The following is a 19,993-nucleotide window of genomic DNA, read 5'->3' on the forward strand; positions in this document are numbered from 1 at the left end:
CTCAGCTCTGGCCATCAAGTGTGTAACTTTGATATTATTTTTAAAGCCACAAAGATGGATTTGTACGTTTATTGGCAGAGGGCCTGGTACGGCGGTGTATATTTATTAATTATAAAGCCTTAAGCTGGCCATACAACTACAGATTGATTGTCAGATTGGGCTGGTTGGGACAAAAACCTGGTAATCTGAACAACCGTTTTTGGCCGTTTTCCAGCATTTCAAAGCAAATGGTCAACTGTTATTCGCTCTCATCCATTAGCAGGTTTTTGTTCCAACCAGATAGATCGGACAATAAATCTGTAGATGTATGGCCAGCTTTAGATCCAATAAATATAATTTCTTATTGCTGCTGTTATAAAGACTTGCTAGAATGTTTTAAAAAACACATGTTCCCGGCTTGCCCTGTAATATGTTCGGAGTATAGCTCTGACCACATATGTGTGGTGGCCATTGCTGGGGTGGGTTTCAACAGATCCTTCCCCCGGTACCTTTCTGTATAAGGTAGCCCATGGGCTTCCATGGCTAACACTATCTGAAGATGACATTAGATGCCAGGGTCAAATGAGGGCTTGGACATTTCATAGTAAAACAGTGTCCTTAGAAATGTATGGGGGGATGTTTTTTGTAGTCAAAAATGGTGTTTGTCTGCTGCGGGAACCCCCCAAAAAGTGTTATTTGTGTAAGATATCCTGCAAACACTCTTTGAGAGATAGGGCCTGAAATTACTTCTCATAGCAATCAGAGGCTCTTAATGTAATCAGAGGAAAACTTTAATTCATTAACCTGGCAATAAACTTGCCAAAGCTAATTGTTTGTTAGTTGCTATGGTTTGGACCTGTGAGATATATCCTCAGCTTCCAAACAACTTGCTCATATTTACCATTATTGCAACATTAATGCTGTTATAAAAAAAAAGCTTTGGTTATACTGTAGGCATATTTTTGCACCCATTAGGTATATGCTTGCTTGTCCTCTTCGCTCCGCCACTGACCGCCGACTGACCTCTCACCTAATCACCTCCTCCCACTCCCGTGTCAAAGACTTCTCTCGCGCTGCCCCCTGCACTGGAACAACCTCCCGCCACCCATCAGGCTTTCTGATTCCCTTACCTCCTTCAAGCGCTCCCTCAAAACCCACTTTTTTCGACTAGTCTATCCCTCCTCCTAACCTCTTCTGATCCTCCTATCCTGCCTCCGTTCCCCTCTGTTCCTACTTATCCTATTGTCTTTCATTCGTCCACCCACCTCCTTCTAGTATGTTAACTCTTATGAGTAGGGCCCTCCTTCCTCACGTACTCACCCTACCTCTTTACCTCACCTGTGCTCCTGTCCTGTTCTTCCCTTCCTCTACTTCATCTTCAGTCTCCTCGACAATTTCGACACCTACTTCAGAACTGATGCTGATTTTAGTTCTACCAGCTATACCCCTATTTATGCTGTATTTCAGGGTTGCCGACTTATAAATGCTCCTCTCCGGGAGAAGCCCGGAGAGGAGACTTTCCTTACCCGATCGGGGGGCGGGGCTTGACTGTGACGTCATTAAGCCCCGCCCCCAATACGGGAAACAGGAAAAATGACTGATCTCTATGTAGGGGGCGGGGCTAAAATGACGCGATTGTGCCATTTTAGCCCCGCCCCCTCCTCTGAGACCCGCGGATTGCGGCATTTAAATGCCGCGATTCGGGGGGCTCAGGGGGGTCCCCCAGATTCCGGGAGGATTGCCCACCCTTCCGGGGGGCCAGGAGGAGGACACGATTTTCGGGAGACTCCCGGGAATTCCGGGAGGGTCGGCAACCCTGCTGTATTTTATCAACACACCCTGTACGTTACCTTGTAATTTTTTTTTTTTTTTTTATATTCTTTATTTTGGGTTTTTCAGATGAATAACATTACATACATTTGTGAAATTATTACACATATAGCATAGTCATAGCAGCATTGGAGTGAAAGGCATCACATCATTATATTTGTCCGTTACGTGTAATGTACATAAGGGAACAAGTTATGTAATAAACGGCTCCATTGTTAACATTCAGACTTTTCCTCTTTTTTTCCTTTTTATTTTCTGCTATCTTAATTTAACCTTAATGTATGTTGAGGGGGAGTAGGGGAGGAATAGACAATACAAGGGGAAGCGTAGGGGAGGGAAGTAGAGAGGGGAGGTGGGGGTAGGAGTATGTGTCCGTCGTTGATTGGGTTCGTGGAAACAACGCTAGTTGGTCTGTTTTATCAAGTCCGTGTTGGTCGTGCTAACTGTTTATTTCTAGGGCTATTATAAGGCCTATTGTGTGGTAGATGAGGCCAGTTCTTTGTATGTCCTTGTTGACTTAAACTCTAGCCATGGCAACCATGTAGCTGTGTGATCTGATTGTCTATCTAGAGTAGAGTGATAAATGTCCTCCATGGCACAGTAAAAGTCGATTCTTTGGAACCATTCCCAAGTCGTAGGCGGGTCTTCCGACCTCCAGTGGACAGGGATCACTGCCCTGGCTGCATTGTTTAAATGTTTAATTAGTGACCGTTTGTACTTTGCCATGGGGATGTCGGTGTGGGAGAGGAGCCAAAAGTCGGGTTTGTCTGGGGTTTGGAATCCCAAGATGGTTGATGATAGCTGGATTATAGTGTCCCAGAAGGGGATAATTTTAGGGCAGTCCCACCATATATGGATCAGGGTTCCCCTGTGGGAGCTGCAGCGCCAGCACATAGGTGAGACCGACGGATAAAATTTGTGAATTAGGGGTGGACATCTGTACCATCTAGTTAGTAGTTTGTACTGTGTCTCCACCACCTCCAGACTCGTGGAACACCGTGCCATAACGTCACACTGTTTTTCCCAATTTATTGTGATACCTTTAGGCAGCAGGTCCTGATCCCATGCCTTGCAAAAGGATGGGATGTCAGGGAAATGATTGTGGATGAGAATTTTATAGATCGTAGAGATCACATGGGTGGGGTCCGAGGTGTGGGAGCACAGCACTTCAAATGGGGTCAGGTCTTTTTTGAGGGCAGGGGCAGATCTTTTTGAGTGTATGTAGTGTCGTACTTGGAAATAGAACCAGGAGTCTGTTTGATGTAGTTCTCTCTCTGATTTTAGGTCCGAGAAGGACTTGACAACTCCCCCAGACAGTAAATTTACCACTCTGGTCAGGCCCTTTTGCTGCCAGTTAGTTGCCACTCTCCCAGACGCTCCCGGTGGAAATTCCGGGTTGCTGATAATGGGGAGAAGTAGGGAGTCAGGTGAGGAGAGGCCAAGTCTATATCGGATATTTTTCCACATAGCCAGAGTGGGCTCGACCGTGGGGTGTTTTGTGCGGGGTATTGTGTGTATCCACGGGGCCACTTTCAGACATAGGGCTGAAGAATGTGTCTCAAGATCTACCCATTGTTTTAAGCAAGTATCTGCTCTCGACCAATCTACCACTCTATATAATACTGAAGCTTGGTAGTATGCTAGTAGCATAGGAAGCTGTTGACCTCCTTTGGCCTTCCTATGGTATAGGTAACAGTGTTTGAATCTGGGTCTTTTGCCTCCCCATACGAATCGGCTTATTGCTTTTTGAGCTTCTCCTATGTATTGAGCTGATAATTTTAGTGGGATCGCCTGGAAAAGGTAGAGGAACCTGGGGAGGACATTCATTTTTATAATGTTCATTCTCCCCAGCCACGAGAACCTCTGAGTCGCCCATTGTGACATTTCATTCCGGATGGACCTTAGTAGTGGGGTATAGTTGAGGGATGTTGTAGATTTAAGCGAGGCCGGGATGGAAATGCCCAGGTATTTGATGTGGGTGGGATTCCAGGGAAAGGGGAACTGGGTGCTTAGTGCTTCCTTGGTGTCGTTTGGTAGCGAGATATTCAGGGCAGAGGATTTCGTGTAATTAATTTTAAAATTGGATAGTTTCCCATAGCGGGAGAACTCTGCCATAAGATTCGGGAGAGTGATTACTGGGTTTGTTATAATTGCCAGGAGGTCATCAGCAAACAGAGCTAATCTATGGTTGGTTTTCCCCACTGTCAGCCCACTTATATTTGGGTTTTGTCTGATCGCTCTGGCCAGTGCCTCCATGCAAATAACATATATCAGCGGGGACAGCGGACATCCCTGTCTCGTCCCATTTGAGATTCTTACTTGTTTGGAGAGGAGTCCATTGATTCTTATTTGGGCCATTGGGGATTTGTAAAGGGCTAAGACTTTGTGTAGGAAGTGTCCCCCAATTCCTATATGGGAGAGGGTCATCTCCATAAACTTCCAGTCCACTCTGTCGAAAGCCTTTTCGGCATCTGTGGAAAGAAGCATGGTGGGGATGTTTGAGGATTGTGCATGAGCGATCAAGTCAAATACTCGGATGGAGTTGTCTCTTGCCTCTCTCCCGCGCACAAACCCCACTTGATCTTGGTGTACCACTAATGGTATTAAAGAGGCCAGGCGGTTCGCCAGTAGTTTCGCGAACAGCTTGACGTCTACATTAAGGAGGGAGATGGGGCGATAGCTAGAAGGGAGTGCTGGGTCTTTATTATCTTTTGGTATGACTGTGATGTGTGCGTTAAGGGATTGATTAGAAAGGGGTGATTCCTGAGAGATTGCGTTGCAGGCACTTAGGAGGAGGGGCATCAGTTTTTCTTGGAATGCTTTATAATATGTAATTGTGAACCCATCAGGCCCAGGGCTCTTGCCTGATGGGGTGGACTTTAAGGCCCGTGTTAGTTCAGCTTCTGTAAACGGGTCATTCAGGGCTGAGGTTAATTCCGAAGGGAGCGTGGGGAACTGGATTTCTTTCAGATATTCTCTAATTTCTCTTTCGTGCGTCCTTGGGTCTCTAGTGTTCGTATCCGAGGTGAGGTTATATAGAGTGGTGTAATATTCATGGAAGATGTCAGCTATTTGGGTGTTCGTAGCGCACAGTCTACCCGAGGAGTCTTTCATTTCTTTAATGTATGTTAGTGATCTTTGGGCTCTCAGTGCCCTCGCCAGTTGTTTCCCAGGTTTGTTTCCTCACCTATGGAATTTGTGTCTACATCTACGGAAGGCCCTGCGTGTGTTTTCACTTAATAGACTGTTTAGGGACACCCTTGCTTCCTGTAGTTCCAGGAGAACATCAGAGGTTAGGGAGGATTTATGTCTTGTCTCAAGTTCTTTTATTTTAGTGAGGAGTGCCTCTCTACATTCAGCTTTTTTCTTTTTTAGGTAAGTGCCTAATTGGATGCATTTGCCTCTAAGCACACACTTGTGTGCCTCCCATATAGTGACAGGGGACACCTCTTCTGATACGTTGGTGGCTATGTAATCATCTATGGCTACTGATATCTGGTTTCTAGTGTCATCGTTTCTGAGAAATTGCTCATTGAAACGCCAGTTCCAGTGGCGGGGCGGGGGGTGTAAAAGATTCAGGGTGAGTGTAATGGGTGCATGGTCCGAGCCCACGATTTGGCCAATTGTAGCGTCTGCAATTAGGTCTAATGATCTGTGCCCTAGGCAGAGGTAGTCTATTCTTGTATAGGAATTATGGGGGTATGAGTAGAATGTAAAATCTCTGTCTTTAGGGTGGAGTAGTCTCCACGTATCTATTAATTGAAAGTCGTGTAGTATGGATCTAAATCGTCTTAGGTCTCTGCTTGGGGAATTTACGTGAGAATTCGTCGTGTCGATTGTGGGTTCCATAGCCCAATTAAAATCCCCTCCCGTCACCAGCACTCCTTCTATCATATCCTCTACCAGCTCTAGTGCCTCTCTAAGGAAACGTATCTGTCCCTTGTTTGGGAGGTATAGGTTAACAAAGGTAAAAATTTGGTTGGCAATTTTAGCTTTGACCAGGATCCCTCTACCATCCCCTATGTGGGTTTCTAGTACGTCAGATAAGTGAAGGTGTTTGGAGAATAAGATTGCTACTCCTTTAGTCTTACTTTCTGAGAAATCATTGAAGTAGCCTGTCGGGTAGTGGCGGGATGCTAGTTTTGGTGCCGAGCCTTTTTTAAAGTGGGTCTCTTGAAAGAAACTACATCTGCTTTTTCCGTGTACATTGAGTGGAGGAGCTTGGACCTCTTCTCGGGGATATTGAGCCCTTTAGCATTTAGGGAGATTATTTTTAGGCTAGCCATTGTTTCTATAGTCTCGTTTCTCTGGGCTCAGCAGCCCATATCTCCTGGGACTTTGAGGGGGGGGGAGAGTGTGAATGGGGAGGGGAGGTAAAACACATATAGGAGTAAGTGGGTAAAGTATGGGGGTTTTGGTGCATAAACAGAAGTTATAAACTAGCTTACTTAAGATACTCTGCATTTTTAGACATGGGAGGCCTATGGCGTCCCACATTCTACCGATGTACAGCAGAGCGAGGGGGTTTTGGGGGGACCAAAGTGAACCACAGAATTTTAGTTCTAATCAAGTAAATATCTAAGTATATGGGCTTAGTATACCAGAACTTAAACCAATTTAACTTAACTTTTGTGCCTAGGGTCAGGGCCATCAGCTCCCTTTGTCATAGAGCCTTCTACTGGTCTCTTTTCATTTGGTATCAGGCACGTAACAATTTACAATTAACAATTAACACCATATCTATTCTTTTTCTTTCAATGGGTGGATGGTGGGACCCTATCCACTTCGCCTTTGAGACCCTTGAGAGAGTCATCTATCTTTAATGCCTCCTTTAACACTTGGTGGAGACATCTATCCCCATTGTTGTCACCTACATCATAACATTTAACATTTTTATAATTAGACTTAAAGTGTCAGTACTAAATCTAGTTTAACTTATGTGCTTTAACTCAAGCTAATTGGCCCCCGATATCTGAGGGTCTCCTGTTGGTCTTTTTTACATTTGTTATTAGGCGTAATTTGTTTTTTTTGCTTGCTATGTACGGCGCTGCGGAAACTTTGTGGCGCCTTATAAATAAACGTACTACTACTAACCAAAGTAATGGTGTCTCTGCAGCAGCTAAAATGTAAAGGTTCCCAAACACTTTACTTAATCAGAGCTGAAAAGTCATAAATTAACTAAAACTAAAAAAAGTGCTGATAGTGAAAAGAAAACACAGTGCTGGTTTCTCCTCACACGAAATGCACAATGGCCGCAGTTTAACCTAAAGAGTTATTCTTTCTTAGTATCAGACGTTTTCTATTGCTTTTTAGAGAAGGTTTCTGTTCACATAAGAAGCACATTATAGGGCTCTCTGTTTGTTTATGGTATAAATAGTGAAATATTACTTTACTTAACTATTCTATTTACATATTCACATACATGTTCTCAAGTTAACATGAGTTATGGACTTTTGATCTTTGGTTTTCTCGTATGAATAACTTACATAGCCTGTTTGTAAAATAGGTTAATACACAATTGGTTGAATAGCTAGCAGTTATAGGGTACATACGTACATAGTATGTAAAAACGCAATGTATTATGATATATTTATATATTTTTCTTGGAGGTTGTGTGTGGGATTAGGGTAGTCCTAGGTTCTTGTCACCAGAAGCAGTATTATCCAGCGCCTTATATTTTTTTGTTCTTGTATCCACCATAGAGTCTTTTGCCAGCCATTATAGAGGACACAGCCTGCACACAACCCGGATACTACAGTGCCTGGTCTGTTAATCCTTGTACCTATTCTACCATGTAACTGACCACATAATAAAGTAACAATGAATCATTTGAGTATACTGTCTGAACCTGACACTAGAAGAGGAGGTACAGTAGGGCCCTCAGGCAGTGGGGCCACCAGGGATTTCCACTGGTCAACTCCACTGCCTGAATGTCATTAGCATTAGGGCCAATTCATTATGATGTAGCTTTCTATCAAATAAAAACTAAACACCTATTGCTTACTTGTACAATGATTTATCAGGATTGCCATTTTCTTTCTCCAGATGTGGCAAATGGACATACACAAGATGTCTCCTTGGAAGCTAAAGAGAAAAAGGAGAAGAAGCATATCAACAAGGGGATGATGCTGTGTGTGTGCTATGCCGCCAGTATTGGTGGTACCGCCACTTTAACTGGAACTGGGCCAAACCTTGTACTGAAAGGACAGGTTAGCTCGTAAGTAGATGTAATATTTTGCATTCATATATTGTATTTTTTTTATTATAAATATATATATATATATATATATATATATATATATATATATATATATATATATATATATACTCTCATAGGGGTTTATTTACTAAGACGAGAGTGCTATTTCAAATGGGATGTTGCTATGATAGAATCTACCTCATACTTGCCTACCCTCCCGGAATGGCCGGGAGGGTCCCACAAATCGGGTCCCCCTCCTGCCCCACCGGAAAGGTGGGTAAGTCTCCCGCATTAACGCCACAGCCCCTGCTCCCCCTTTCCCCGCAGTATAAAATGCAGAATTTTGCGGGTCCGCAGGGAGGGGGCGCAGCTAAAATGATGCGAATCGTTGTCATTTTAGCCCCGGAGAGAAGTTTTTAAAAGTCGGTAGGTATGATCTACCTCCTTTTTATTTAGCCCAAACCCGAAACATGCGAGGGGACGCAGTGCTATGTTTCAGAGTCCATGTCAACTGTCTCGACATTCGGGACAAAAAAACATGAAAAACCCCATGTCGACCTTTTGGCTGTTGACCTTCCCCATGTCGATATAATGCTTGTGTTCGCCTAATGACCCTGCCAACCTAACCCATGTCGACCTTCTGACATGTCGACCTTCGGTCATGTTGACCTAGTGGTGTCGACCTAATGCTTGTAGACCTAGTTACTGTCTATCCAATGATCCCATTCTGTTTTGCCTCTTGAATTACAGCACAGATGAGGCACCTTTTTAAAAGCACTGCTTAGTAAGTCTACCCCTACAGCTCATTACAATGTAAACAGTAAAGCACAGTACATAAGACCTGCTAGGATAATTGCGCAGTTATGGTGATTGATTCATTCATTTTAAATAAACAAATAAAAAAAAAACAGTGCACCGACTTCGTCTGCTAAATAAGGGCCCGATTCAGACCTAGGCTGCGTATATTTGCTCTTTTGTGAGCAGGTAAAGGCCGCCTCGCCGAATGCATGCCCCTCCCATCGTCCGAATCTCCGCGTCACAACAAAGATCTGTTGGTAATTTGACTGCATCCCTTTTCTACTTGCAATAGCCAAATGAAATATGAAAATGTGGTGCCATGCCTTTTTATTTGTTATATATAAGGAGTGTCAGTTTTCCCAGAAAATGATCTGTTTTGAGTTCAGAAAACATTATCTCAAAATATTTGTTTTACCACAATGTTTATTCAGAATTCTGATGAAACTGAGGGGGGGGGGGGGAATGTATTTCTATGTCTCTATACTACTTTTTGTGACCCTCAAATCAGGATAAGTCGCTGTTACTGTAGTGCAACTGCTTGTACATTCATAGCATGTTCGTACTCAGTGTTCTGGAATATACAGTATGGGGGCCATACTACAAATGACTATAAAATTACCTATTAACTGTTTTGTTGTTTTTGTTGTTGTTTTAGTTATTTACCATTTTATTTAACCCTTTGAGCGCCAAGTGAATATGTCAAAAAGTGGGAAAATTGCCAAATAATTTTATTCAGCAAAATGACCTGTAATGTAATGTTTTTTACACATTTTTTTATTTGAATTTATATAACAAATATGAGCGACTCTGGCATTTTTAACCAATATTTTAAGCATCTCTTACAGAGATGTTGGCACACAAAGAGTTAAATAAAACATTTTATGTGCACTAGGGGTAGGCCATTGAGGTATACCAAGAATATCCCCAAACTATAAATGTTCTATTAGAACTACTCATGAGAAGAACAATTAAGTCGAGAATCTACTTTATAAATGGGTATGGGTCATTGGGTCAACTAAATTAAGGTCGACATGCATTGGGTGGACCACTTATGGTCAACACATAAAAAAGGTCAACATGGTCAAACTGTCGACCCAAGCATTAGGTCGACAATGGGAAGGTCAACAGTCAAAAAGTTGACAGGAGTTTATCATCACAGTCAAAATGGACACCGTAAAAGTGCACCGCGTCCCCTCGCATGGATTCGCTCCCCATGATTCGGCCTCGGCACACTATTATATTCTCCCTCCACACCCTAGTGGATGGTAGGGCATGAAACACCGCCTGTCGGCACATGTCGGCTTAAAAAAAAAAGTGAAAAACTATTGTCGACTTTCCCATTGTCGACAAAATGCTTGTGTTGACCTTTTGACCCTAGCAACCTTAGCCATGTTGAGCCGACCTTCAGTGGTGTCGAAAATGCATGTCAACCTTAATGATGTCGGCCTAACGACTGTATACCCTTATAAATATGGAAATAATATATCTGTTTATACAGTAGCTAAAACCTTAGTTCTGCATTACTTTCATAATTTGCAGGCACATTACATTTAGAAAGAATTACTCAGATGCACATTCATAAAATTAGCTAATATTAGTTCTAAAATGACCAATTGCAGCTTCTGACACGGTTCTCCTGCAGATATCAATAGAAAATAAGACATTCAATTAAACTTGGTAAACTGAGTAACCAACCCACAAAGTCTGGAGAACATGTTCTATGAAATGAGAGACCAATAAATGCATTAGTAATCAATTTATTACATACACATAAAATAACCAGTAGTCTATTACAGCCTATGAATACATAGTGGGGGAACACCTATTTTATACGTATTCATAATATCGGCATTTTCTATGCTAAAAATACGGCATTTCGTATTCATGGCTCATTCGTATTTACAAATGTATACGTTAAAAGAATAGGAATCACCGTTTAAAAGAATGCTGATTCCTAATTTACTAAGCGGCCGTATGTAATATGTAATATACAGCCACTAATTACTGGCAATTAGCAGGATATGGCTGCTAATTGCTGGTAAAATACGCCTGAAAAACATGCTTCATTTTCCAAGCATATTTGTCAGAAGCCTGCATGGATCAGTCAGATCCCCGCAAGCTTCAGTGTAAAAAAATGGCAAAATAAATCATTAGAAAAAAGACTTGGGGTCCCCCCCCCACTGCTATAACCAGCCCCAGGCTCCAAGAGTCAGTCCTAGTTTAAAAAAATCAGGGAGCAAGCAAAATATGGGTTCCCCCTATTTTAAGAACCAGCACCAGGCCCAACCAGCCAGCAGTATAATGCCTCAGCCAAGGGGAGACTTTTTATACAAGTCCTCCAGCCAAAGCATTAACCCCCTGACCAGGGATCCTGGGAAAGGGGGGACCCTCCCAATGAAGGGGGTCCACTCCTTCAGGATTTATCTTCCCAGGCTGAAGACTGGGGCTGTCCCCAGTACCCCTGGGCTGTGGGTACCTGGCTGAGGAGACGCCGGATGTGTGTTTACATCCGGCGGCTCCTCCTCCCGAATACCGCTATTGGCCGCCTAGCGACTCCTGATTGGCCAATAGCGGTAATTAGAAGGAGGAGCCGCCAGATGTAAACATACATCCCGCGTCTCTTCCTGACAGTCTGTGGGTGTTGCGTGTGTCGGTTGTATCAAGAGCCTAGTGGTATTGATGATATGGTAATCCGGGTCTAGCATTCTATTTCAGATATATTATAACACAATATGTACATTTCTTTATTTAAAATTTTTACAAAATTGTGAAAAGTGATTTTTATACAGAAATTGCTTTTTCATTGTAAGTTATGTATTTGTCTTTTTCTTTATTTAGGATGTTTCCAAACAATGGAGATATTCTGAATTTTGCCTCTTGGTTTGGATTTGCCTTTCCCAATATGTTAATAATGCTGCTCATGGCCTGGCTTTGGCTCCAGATCTCCTTCATGGGAATAAAGTAAGTTCCACCTGTTGTGACCATAATGTCAGTGTTCCTATGGCTAAGCAATACTGTATGTTTAATAAATACAAAAAGTACATGGCGATTTTAAAAACAATTTTTTACCATTTTTTTAATGATTGGGGCTGGTAAAGGCACCTGGCCTGAAGCATTTGGTCATGTGTCGACATAAAAAAAAAATTGTGAAAACATCATGTTGACCATTTCATGTGTTGACATTATTTATGTTGACCTTTTGATAGTGTCGTCATTATGCATGTCGATTTTTTTGGTGTCTACCTATTGACTGTCGACAATGTCTGTCATATAATCTACACGGCCTGCAAGCTATTGTCATGGTGAACACACTGCAAATTATATTTGTGATCCAATTCTTTACTGAAATAGCTTTTTCAGAGGAAATTGGGTTTCTTTATGAAAATTGGCAAGTAAACATTTTTCTTTTATTTTTTAATATACATTTTATTAATGAGATGCCATGAAAACAAGGGTGAAAGACATATTGAAGAACCTACGCAGAGGTTCCATAACAGGGTCCAAATATGCACAATTAACACAATACAGAGGCATCTCTTGTTTTTGAGGGCGATAATATACTTAAAGATAGTAGAAACATAGTGCTAAAAAACAGTAACAATTTACATAGCAAATGTGAGCAATGCTAGCACTTGCAGCGGATATTTTGCACATTTCTTATACCCCTTTCAGGCCTCAAATGCAGGGTCGCACCAGGACATTGAAACGGTTCAGTCCCAGTGCGACCCTGCATGTGCGGTCTGTTCAGATCACATCAGTGAACCGGCAATATTGCCGGTTCCGTGAACGTCATGTGGCGGCACGGGGGAGGAGGCTGCGCTTGGAGCTAGCGCTGCTGCAAGCACTGCTTCCTCCATAGTGTGAACGGGAAACGGGTCACTTCACCCCTTTAACCCATTTGCACTGCACAGCAACATGGCAATGAAACGGTAAGAACCCTTCTTTTTACCCGGTTTGTATTGCAGTGTGTTGCTATGGTTAGCTGTAACCGGTAACCCCTTTCCCATCACACCAATTACCTAGTTGAACCACAAAAAATCCTGCATGAACCCGGTAATTTTGGTGCGATGTGAACAGGGTATTAGCGTCAGATCAGTTTATGTCTAGCATTTCTTTATTGCATTCTAGAAAATGTAGGACAGAATCTGATTGGTTGCTATGGGGCAGTATCACCGCTTTTCATTTTTAGAAGCTTAAGTAAATGTAGTCATGATATGAGGTTATACAGATGATACAATTTAACTACAGTACTAGCATCTAGCAATTTTATATATAATGTATATCTAATTCATGTATTGCCATAGTCCTAGTGGATAGGCAAGGCAAGTGTAGTCATGGTAACGAGTTGGACATTGCTGGCAATAGTACCTGACTTGTACAGTCCAGCAGCATAATGCATACTTGACTTCTGCTGTCTTGTTTCCTTCTGCCTTGCTTCTTTGGCTATCTCTTGCTTCGTAAACTATGTAACTACATACCTCCCAACTTTCTAAGCACTCAAAGGGGTACATTAACTAAGATGGAAGTTCTATTGAAAATGAGACGTTGCCCATAGCAACCAATCAGATTCTACTTCTTTATTTAGCACCTTATAGAATAGGGATGGGGAACCTTCGGCCCTCCAGCTGTTGTTGAAACTCCAGCTGTTGTTGATCCCAGCATGTCCTGCAACAGTTGTAGCATGGCCACATAGCAAAGCTGTAACAAGGCATGCTGGGATGTGTAGTTCCACAACAGCTATAGGGCCAAAGGTTCCCCATCCCTGTTCTAGAAGATAATAGCTAGAATGTGATTGGTTGCGATGGGCAACATCCCATCTTCTATAGAACTCCCATCTTAGTAAATTTACCCCAAAGAGTGACATTCCTGGGTGCCTGAGATGGCCAACCGACATTAGGGATGTGACTTTGTGTGAGGTTTGTAGGTCAGGAGATTCCCGCCCTTTTCATCTCTTTTGGGACATATACAGAGCTCTTGGTGCTGTTGTGCCTGCCCCAGTCCCTTTCCCCTATGATGCTGTGCACTAAGGTTGAAAGTGGTCCTCCTAACTCCCACCATCAGAGGAGACTATGGGAGAGACGGCAGGACAATGGGGGGGATGCGCTAACATCCGCACCCCCTATCGCCGGCTACCACATTCATAATTATCGCATATGCACTAACATATGCGATAATTATGGCAAAGGACAGCCCTTTAGTTAAGAGATGTCCTTTGCCGTGAGAGTCAGCGTGGGGACCCGGCGGCTCTCCCCTTACCCGGCGCTGCTGCTGCTGCGCCGGGCTCTCCTCATCCATGCACCCAAAAGAGGATCATAGTGCAGGGAGGAGGAGGTCACAGGTCCGGGCAGCACAACACTGTGCTGCTCGGACACAGGTGATGGGGGGGGGGGGGTCAATGCGGGGCGGAGGGGGTCGATGCGTGTGGCGGTGGGTCAGTGCGGGGCAGCAGTGGGTCGCGGTAGAATCCCATAGGCTTCTATGGGGCATCGCCAGAAAAATCTGGTAACCCGGCAGGGGATGCTTAGAGCATCCCAAAATTTTTACTGCATTTTTAGTTTAGAGAACCTCCCCAAATGCCTGAAATGTCTGTTCTGACAAAATCTGACAACTGGGAAGTATGTAGTTGTTTATTTACCTTACTACCTGGTATGTATTATTATATTTTTTATATTTTTGTGCTGTCCTTTTCTCCTTTAGCTATACTCTCTTTTCTCTTATTTAGCTTCCATTTCTGTATCTTATCATTTCCTAGGGACATCTACTGGACTAATCAGTAAGAAATGCAGGTCTGTGCAAGTAGATCGAAGGAGTTAAAGTATTCTTCCTGAAACAACCTTTATCTCTTCACTAAAGAGTAACCACCTCACCTTTTCCTCATATTAAGCTTCAAGAAGACGTGGGGCTGTGGAACCACAAAGTCAGAGAAGGAACGAGCCGCTTATAACATCATCCGAGAAGAGTACCGCAAGCTGGGTCCCATTTCCTTTGCAGAGTCCAGTGTGCTTGTGCTATTTACTCTGCTGGTCATTCTTTGGTTTACAAGAGACCCTGGATTTGTCAAAGGCTGGGCAACTGTGCTGTTCAATAAGGACAACGTGGAGTAAGGGCTTCTGAATTTGCTATTTAGTTCTTCCCTTGTGTGGCATGTTTGTACGGTATATCGAAGTTCTACACCTTAAGACCTAAATGCAATTGTGCAATTTGGGCTGATTTCACCCGGTTCCTTCGGATCCTGCCGAGAAATCAGCCAAAATTTCATGTGTTTGACACCCCGTCCGATCCGATGTGCACATCGGAGTCGGAGGTCGGACATCCGACCACCGGCTTGGGCCCACTCCTGGCAGTGGAAAACAGGGTCACATGCGATACATCACTTGCAAAAGGACTATATATATATATATATATATATATATATATAGAGGTGGGTGTATTAGGCGGCACTCTCGGATTTTATGGTGAAAAAAATTCCTTTATTGGTCCGACATGTTTCGGGCGTGCGCCCGCCCTGAGGACCAATAAAGGAATTTTTTTCACCATAAAATCCGAGAGTGCCGCCTAATACACCCACCTGTATATCCAAGGCCGAACAGGAGGGCACCGGGTACAGAACTCATACATTCGATCAGCTCAGTAGTGTATGGTCACCTTAAGTTGTCTGATGCTGTGTGTATCAAATGTGTCGGTAATTGATACAGGAATAAAATACCTTCTTGTGTAACAGTGAATACAAACACAGATGCGGGAAGTGATAGGGATAGCAATTTTTTTTAAATCAGATTAACAAATCCATTGAACAAAGCTTGTATTGTTAATGTAGTAACAGACATTGAATTACTTTGAAAACAAATGTCTGTATCATAGCACAAAAACAATTCACAAATCAATGAAGAGTAGAAGAAATGGCCTGGCCAACAAACACAATACAGGATATGGCTGACATCCATAATGAAAGAATGAACGAATAGAGTATATGGCAGAAGTGAAGCAACTATCCAGCAATTACTCTGACATGGGCATTACAAAAAACATAATAACAGACACACTACATCAAATATCATATAATTCTGAGGGCTAGATAACACACGCTGGGGTAGATGTATTAAGCCTTAACAAGAGATAACTGCAAGGGTGATAAAGAGAGATAACTGTCCAGCCAATCAGCTATTTACTGACTTTTTTCAAACACAGCATATAACATGGCAGTTAGCAGGTGATTGGCTGGACGTTTATCTCTCTTTATCACCCTTGCATTTTTTTCTTGTTAAGGCTTAATACATCTGCCCCATTGATAGATAGATCTCAGGATGGACACACATTATAGGTAAAGGGGAAGTGGTCGTTATTGAGGAAATGGGCATATTGGGGACACTACTTCAATGCAGCCTTTCATTGCATCTTCAAATAAAATCATATGGTGATTTGCATCCAGATAGTCTATAACAGGGGTAGCCAACTCCAGTCCTCGAAAGCTACCAGCAGTTAACGTTTTCCAGGTCTCCTCACAGAATCACAAGTGAAGTAATTAGCTCCACCTGTGGATCATTTATAATGTGTCAGTGAGTAATGAACACACCTGTGCCCTAGCTAGATGATCTAGAAAATGTGAACTGTTGGTACAGTAGCTCTCGAGGACTGGAGTTGGCTACCAGTGGTCTATAGGGTGAGTGTCAGGTGGATGGATAAGATGGTATTGTCAGATATACTTTTCCATGCTTGTCTATTGGAGTCTTATAGTGGGTGCACACGGTTCGAGGTGGAATTCAATTCGATTCGATATGCCATTCGATTCCATTTCTACTGTATAATCTTGCCTGACAAGACTATCTTTTTGATTTGCACTACACGGGAGCGCACATCGGGGTCGATCTGCATCAATTGTAGTAAAATGACAATTAGGAGCTGATTGGCTGGAGGTTTATCACTTTCCATTTTATCAAGGCTTGATATCATCTGGCCCTAATTTATAGGATGCAATAGAGACATTATATAATCTGGTTGCTATTAACAACATCACTTCATTTCACTTTTAGAAGCTTTTGTAAATGTACCCCTTAAATGTATATTGCGACGATTTCAAGCAGTAGAAAGATGTTTAGTGATTTCTCCATAGTTTACCTCTTAGTAAATTGTGAGAAGCTGAGGTAAGCCTGATCTCTGTTGAAAACACAAAAGACAGAACTTGTCTCGCCTTCATAAACAAACCCTTAGGTACTCTTTACCTAGCACGGCGCCCACGATTTTGATCGTGGTCATCGCAGGTAAAAAAATCGCGGCCATCGCGGGCATTGAATGCACTAAAAAATCGGGTGCGATGCGACCGACGCGATGCCCGCAATTTCCCATAGGGAACAATGTTGAATGTCTCAATTGACCCGATTTTCCTGTTCAATGCCTCAATTGACCCGATTTTTCCATAGGAAACAATGTTAAATGGCCCACAGAGGCCAAATAGGCACCCTGAAGTATGAAATGGCCCCCACAATTGTTAACGCCACCCCACGATCAACGTGAACCCGAAGCGTGGCGAGCGCAGCGGTACGCGTCCTACGACCTTTTCATACCCCCACTATCCACGTCGGCGTGGAGTTGAGAATAGAATAGTGTGGCGAGCGCAGCGAGCCACCGAGCCCCGCGAGGGGACGCGGATACCTTCACAGGTAAACGCGTCCCTTCGCGGGCTTCACAGGTATCCGCGTCCCCTTGCGGGGCTCGCTGCGCTCGCCACGCTTCGGGCTCGGTGGCTCGCTGCGCTCGCCACGCTATTCTATTCTCAACTCCACGCCTACGTGGATAGTGGGGGTATGAAAAGGTCGGAGGACGCGTACCGCCGCCCCTCGCGGGCTTGCTGCGCTCGCCACGCTTCGGGTTCACGTTGATCGTGGGGTGGCGTTAACAATTGTGGGGGCCATTTCACACTTCAGGGTGCCTATTTGGCCTCTGTGGGCCATTTAACATTGTTTCCTATGGAAAAATCGGGTCAATTGAGGCATTGAACAGGAAAATCGGGTCAATTGAGACATTTAACATTGTTCCCTATGGGAAATCGCGGGCATCGCGTCGGTCGCGTCGCACCCGATTTTTAAAGTGCATTCAATGACCGCGATGGCCGCCCTTCTAGGTAAAGAGTACCAACCCTTATTGGGGAGTTCATAGTACCCAATGATTAGGGGCCAAATTGTATAAAAAAACTATATAAATTCTATTTTGGTTTAAATAAACTTTATCTCTCTCTCTCTTTATTACTGCAGGTATGTGACAGATGCCACAGTCGCTATATTTGTAGCTGTTCTGCTTTTTATCCTACCAGCACAAAGGCCTAAGATCACCTGTGGCAAGCAAAGCAACAGCTTTGACACTGAAGAATCAGAAGAAGGTACAGTAGTACTGCAAAATCATCATTACTGGTTTTTATTTATGCAAATGCCGGTATGTTACATTTGAGGCTTCCCTTGGTTTGTGGTATTGGCAAATACAACTTTACTTGGTTGCTGGACCCATTTCTTAATTTCTGTTTATTTATTATGTATAAAATCCAGTATGTTATGTAACAAAAATTATTAAAATAACGGGCAAGATTTAACAGTATGCCGAGCAAGCTTGCCGGAAGTGCGAGATGCCAGCCGATCTCAGAATTTTATTGAAGTGGCAATCATTGATAAGTCATGGTTTTGCATGGAAAAATAGGTAGACATGCATTCAGTTGTCAAAAGGTTGACAGGGTCAAAAGGTCGTCAGTGCTTAAGGTCAACATGAGAATGGTCAACACCCATTTTCGGATGTTTTATTTTTTAACCCCTTCAGTGGCGAGTTTTTTATGGGGAGCGCTCCCTAAAAAAACCACCACTCTCTGCCCGGGTCTGGGCAGCGCCGCTAAACTATCAATCAGCCGCCCCGACGCCCTGTGACTGCTCCTTGCAGCCGGCTTATCATAAGCCGGCACCGGAGACTTCAATAGAAAACCCGGAGGGGAGGGGGGAGGAGGAGGGAGGAGGAGGCACGGCAGAGGAGAGGGAGCCTGGCAGCGATTAAACTCAGCAGCGCTGCCCGGCTCTAAACAGTGGCAATCCTGAGAATATTCCGGGCTTGCCAGACTGGGCACTGAGGCACAGCCCGGAAAATTCTCGGGATTGCCACTGAAGGGGCTAACTTATTTTTCTAATTATTCACGGTTTACTCTACCAACCACAAGTACTACAATTGGGAATAGTAACCTGTGCCATACGCAGTAGTAGCGGAGGATTCGCCTTGACCGGAACATGGCGAATGAAGTGAAGCAGTGTGGATATATGTTATTACAAACTGTGGTCACATAGGATTAAACCAAGAAAATGACACCCAAAAACTTTTTAAAAGTGTGGAATTTTTTTTGGCAACAATTTCCATCCTGTGGACCATATGAGATCCAAATAATGATTGTCTATATAATTCCCATACATCCTCTATACCACGCTCTGATAGCGTCATTGGATAGGCTGAACCAGATTTACAAGCTTGCTGGGTATTCTATGTCAATGTAATATATAAAGACCATTGTCTTGTTAAGCCAGGTAAATCAATTTAGAAATCATATAGTATAGTATGTATCAGTGGTTATGCACAATGTTTTAATTACTCTACGGGGGATTAACTTCCCTGGTTAACTGTCTGATTGCTTTATCAAAATGGCATCAATTACAATGTTACATTTCTTGATCACTTTGGATTATTTTTAATTCCATTTATATAAATAGTAGTTCCTCAAGAATATCCTCCTATTTACAGAACAGGAGTCATGTATGTCTGCACCGTTGCTAACATGGAAGGTGGTCCATAAGCAGATGCCCTGGAGTATTGTTATTCTTCTAGGGGGAGGCTTCGCACTCGCAAAAGGGAGTGATGTAAGTAATTATTTTGTTATTAATATTGAAGTGAGCACTGAGACAGTATGGATATCTTTTGTAGGATATTAGTTTGCTTTAAATATATATATATATAATATTTTTTAAACTGCATACAATTTGTGTAATTGTACACAATATTGCCATGCAACATGGTGGCACAGTGGCACAGTGGCCAGCATTGCTGTCTCACAGCAATGGGGTGATGTGTTCAATTCCTGGTTAGGTTTCCTTTTCTGTACAGCGCTGTGTAATAAGTAGTGCTAAATAAATACATGAAGAATTGGAAGTTTCTATGCCCATGTGAATT

The 19,993-nt window shown here is 43.1% G+C and overlaps 1 protein-coding gene across 2 annotated transcripts in view; it reads left to right on the plus strand.

Annotated features, from left to right (window-relative positions):
• Positions 1-19,993, plus strand: part of LOC146059767 (Na(+)/citrate cotransporter-like) — a 96,277-nt gene that overhangs the window by 64,673 nt on the left and 11,611 nt on the right. For both annotated transcript variants that reach the window (XM_083172268.1, XM_083172267.1), the window contains exons 6-10: positions 7,855-8,026; positions 11,645-11,767; positions 14,691-14,906; positions 18,055-18,179; positions 19,568-19,683. In XM_083172268.1, coding sequence (XP_083028394.1) covers positions 7,855-8,026; positions 11,645-11,767; positions 14,691-14,906; positions 18,055-18,179; positions 19,568-19,683 — 752 coding nt within the window. The remainder of the gene's footprint in view (positions 1-7,854; positions 8,027-11,644; positions 11,768-14,690; positions 14,907-18,054; positions 18,180-19,567; positions 19,684-19,993) is intronic.

This window comes from Crinia signifera, chromosome 2, assembly GCF_055691185.1.
Source record: "Crinia signifera chromosome 2, ASM5569118v1, whole genome shotgun sequence".
Taxonomy (NCBI): domain Eukaryota; kingdom Metazoa; phylum Chordata; class Amphibia; order Anura; family Myobatrachidae; genus Crinia; species Crinia signifera.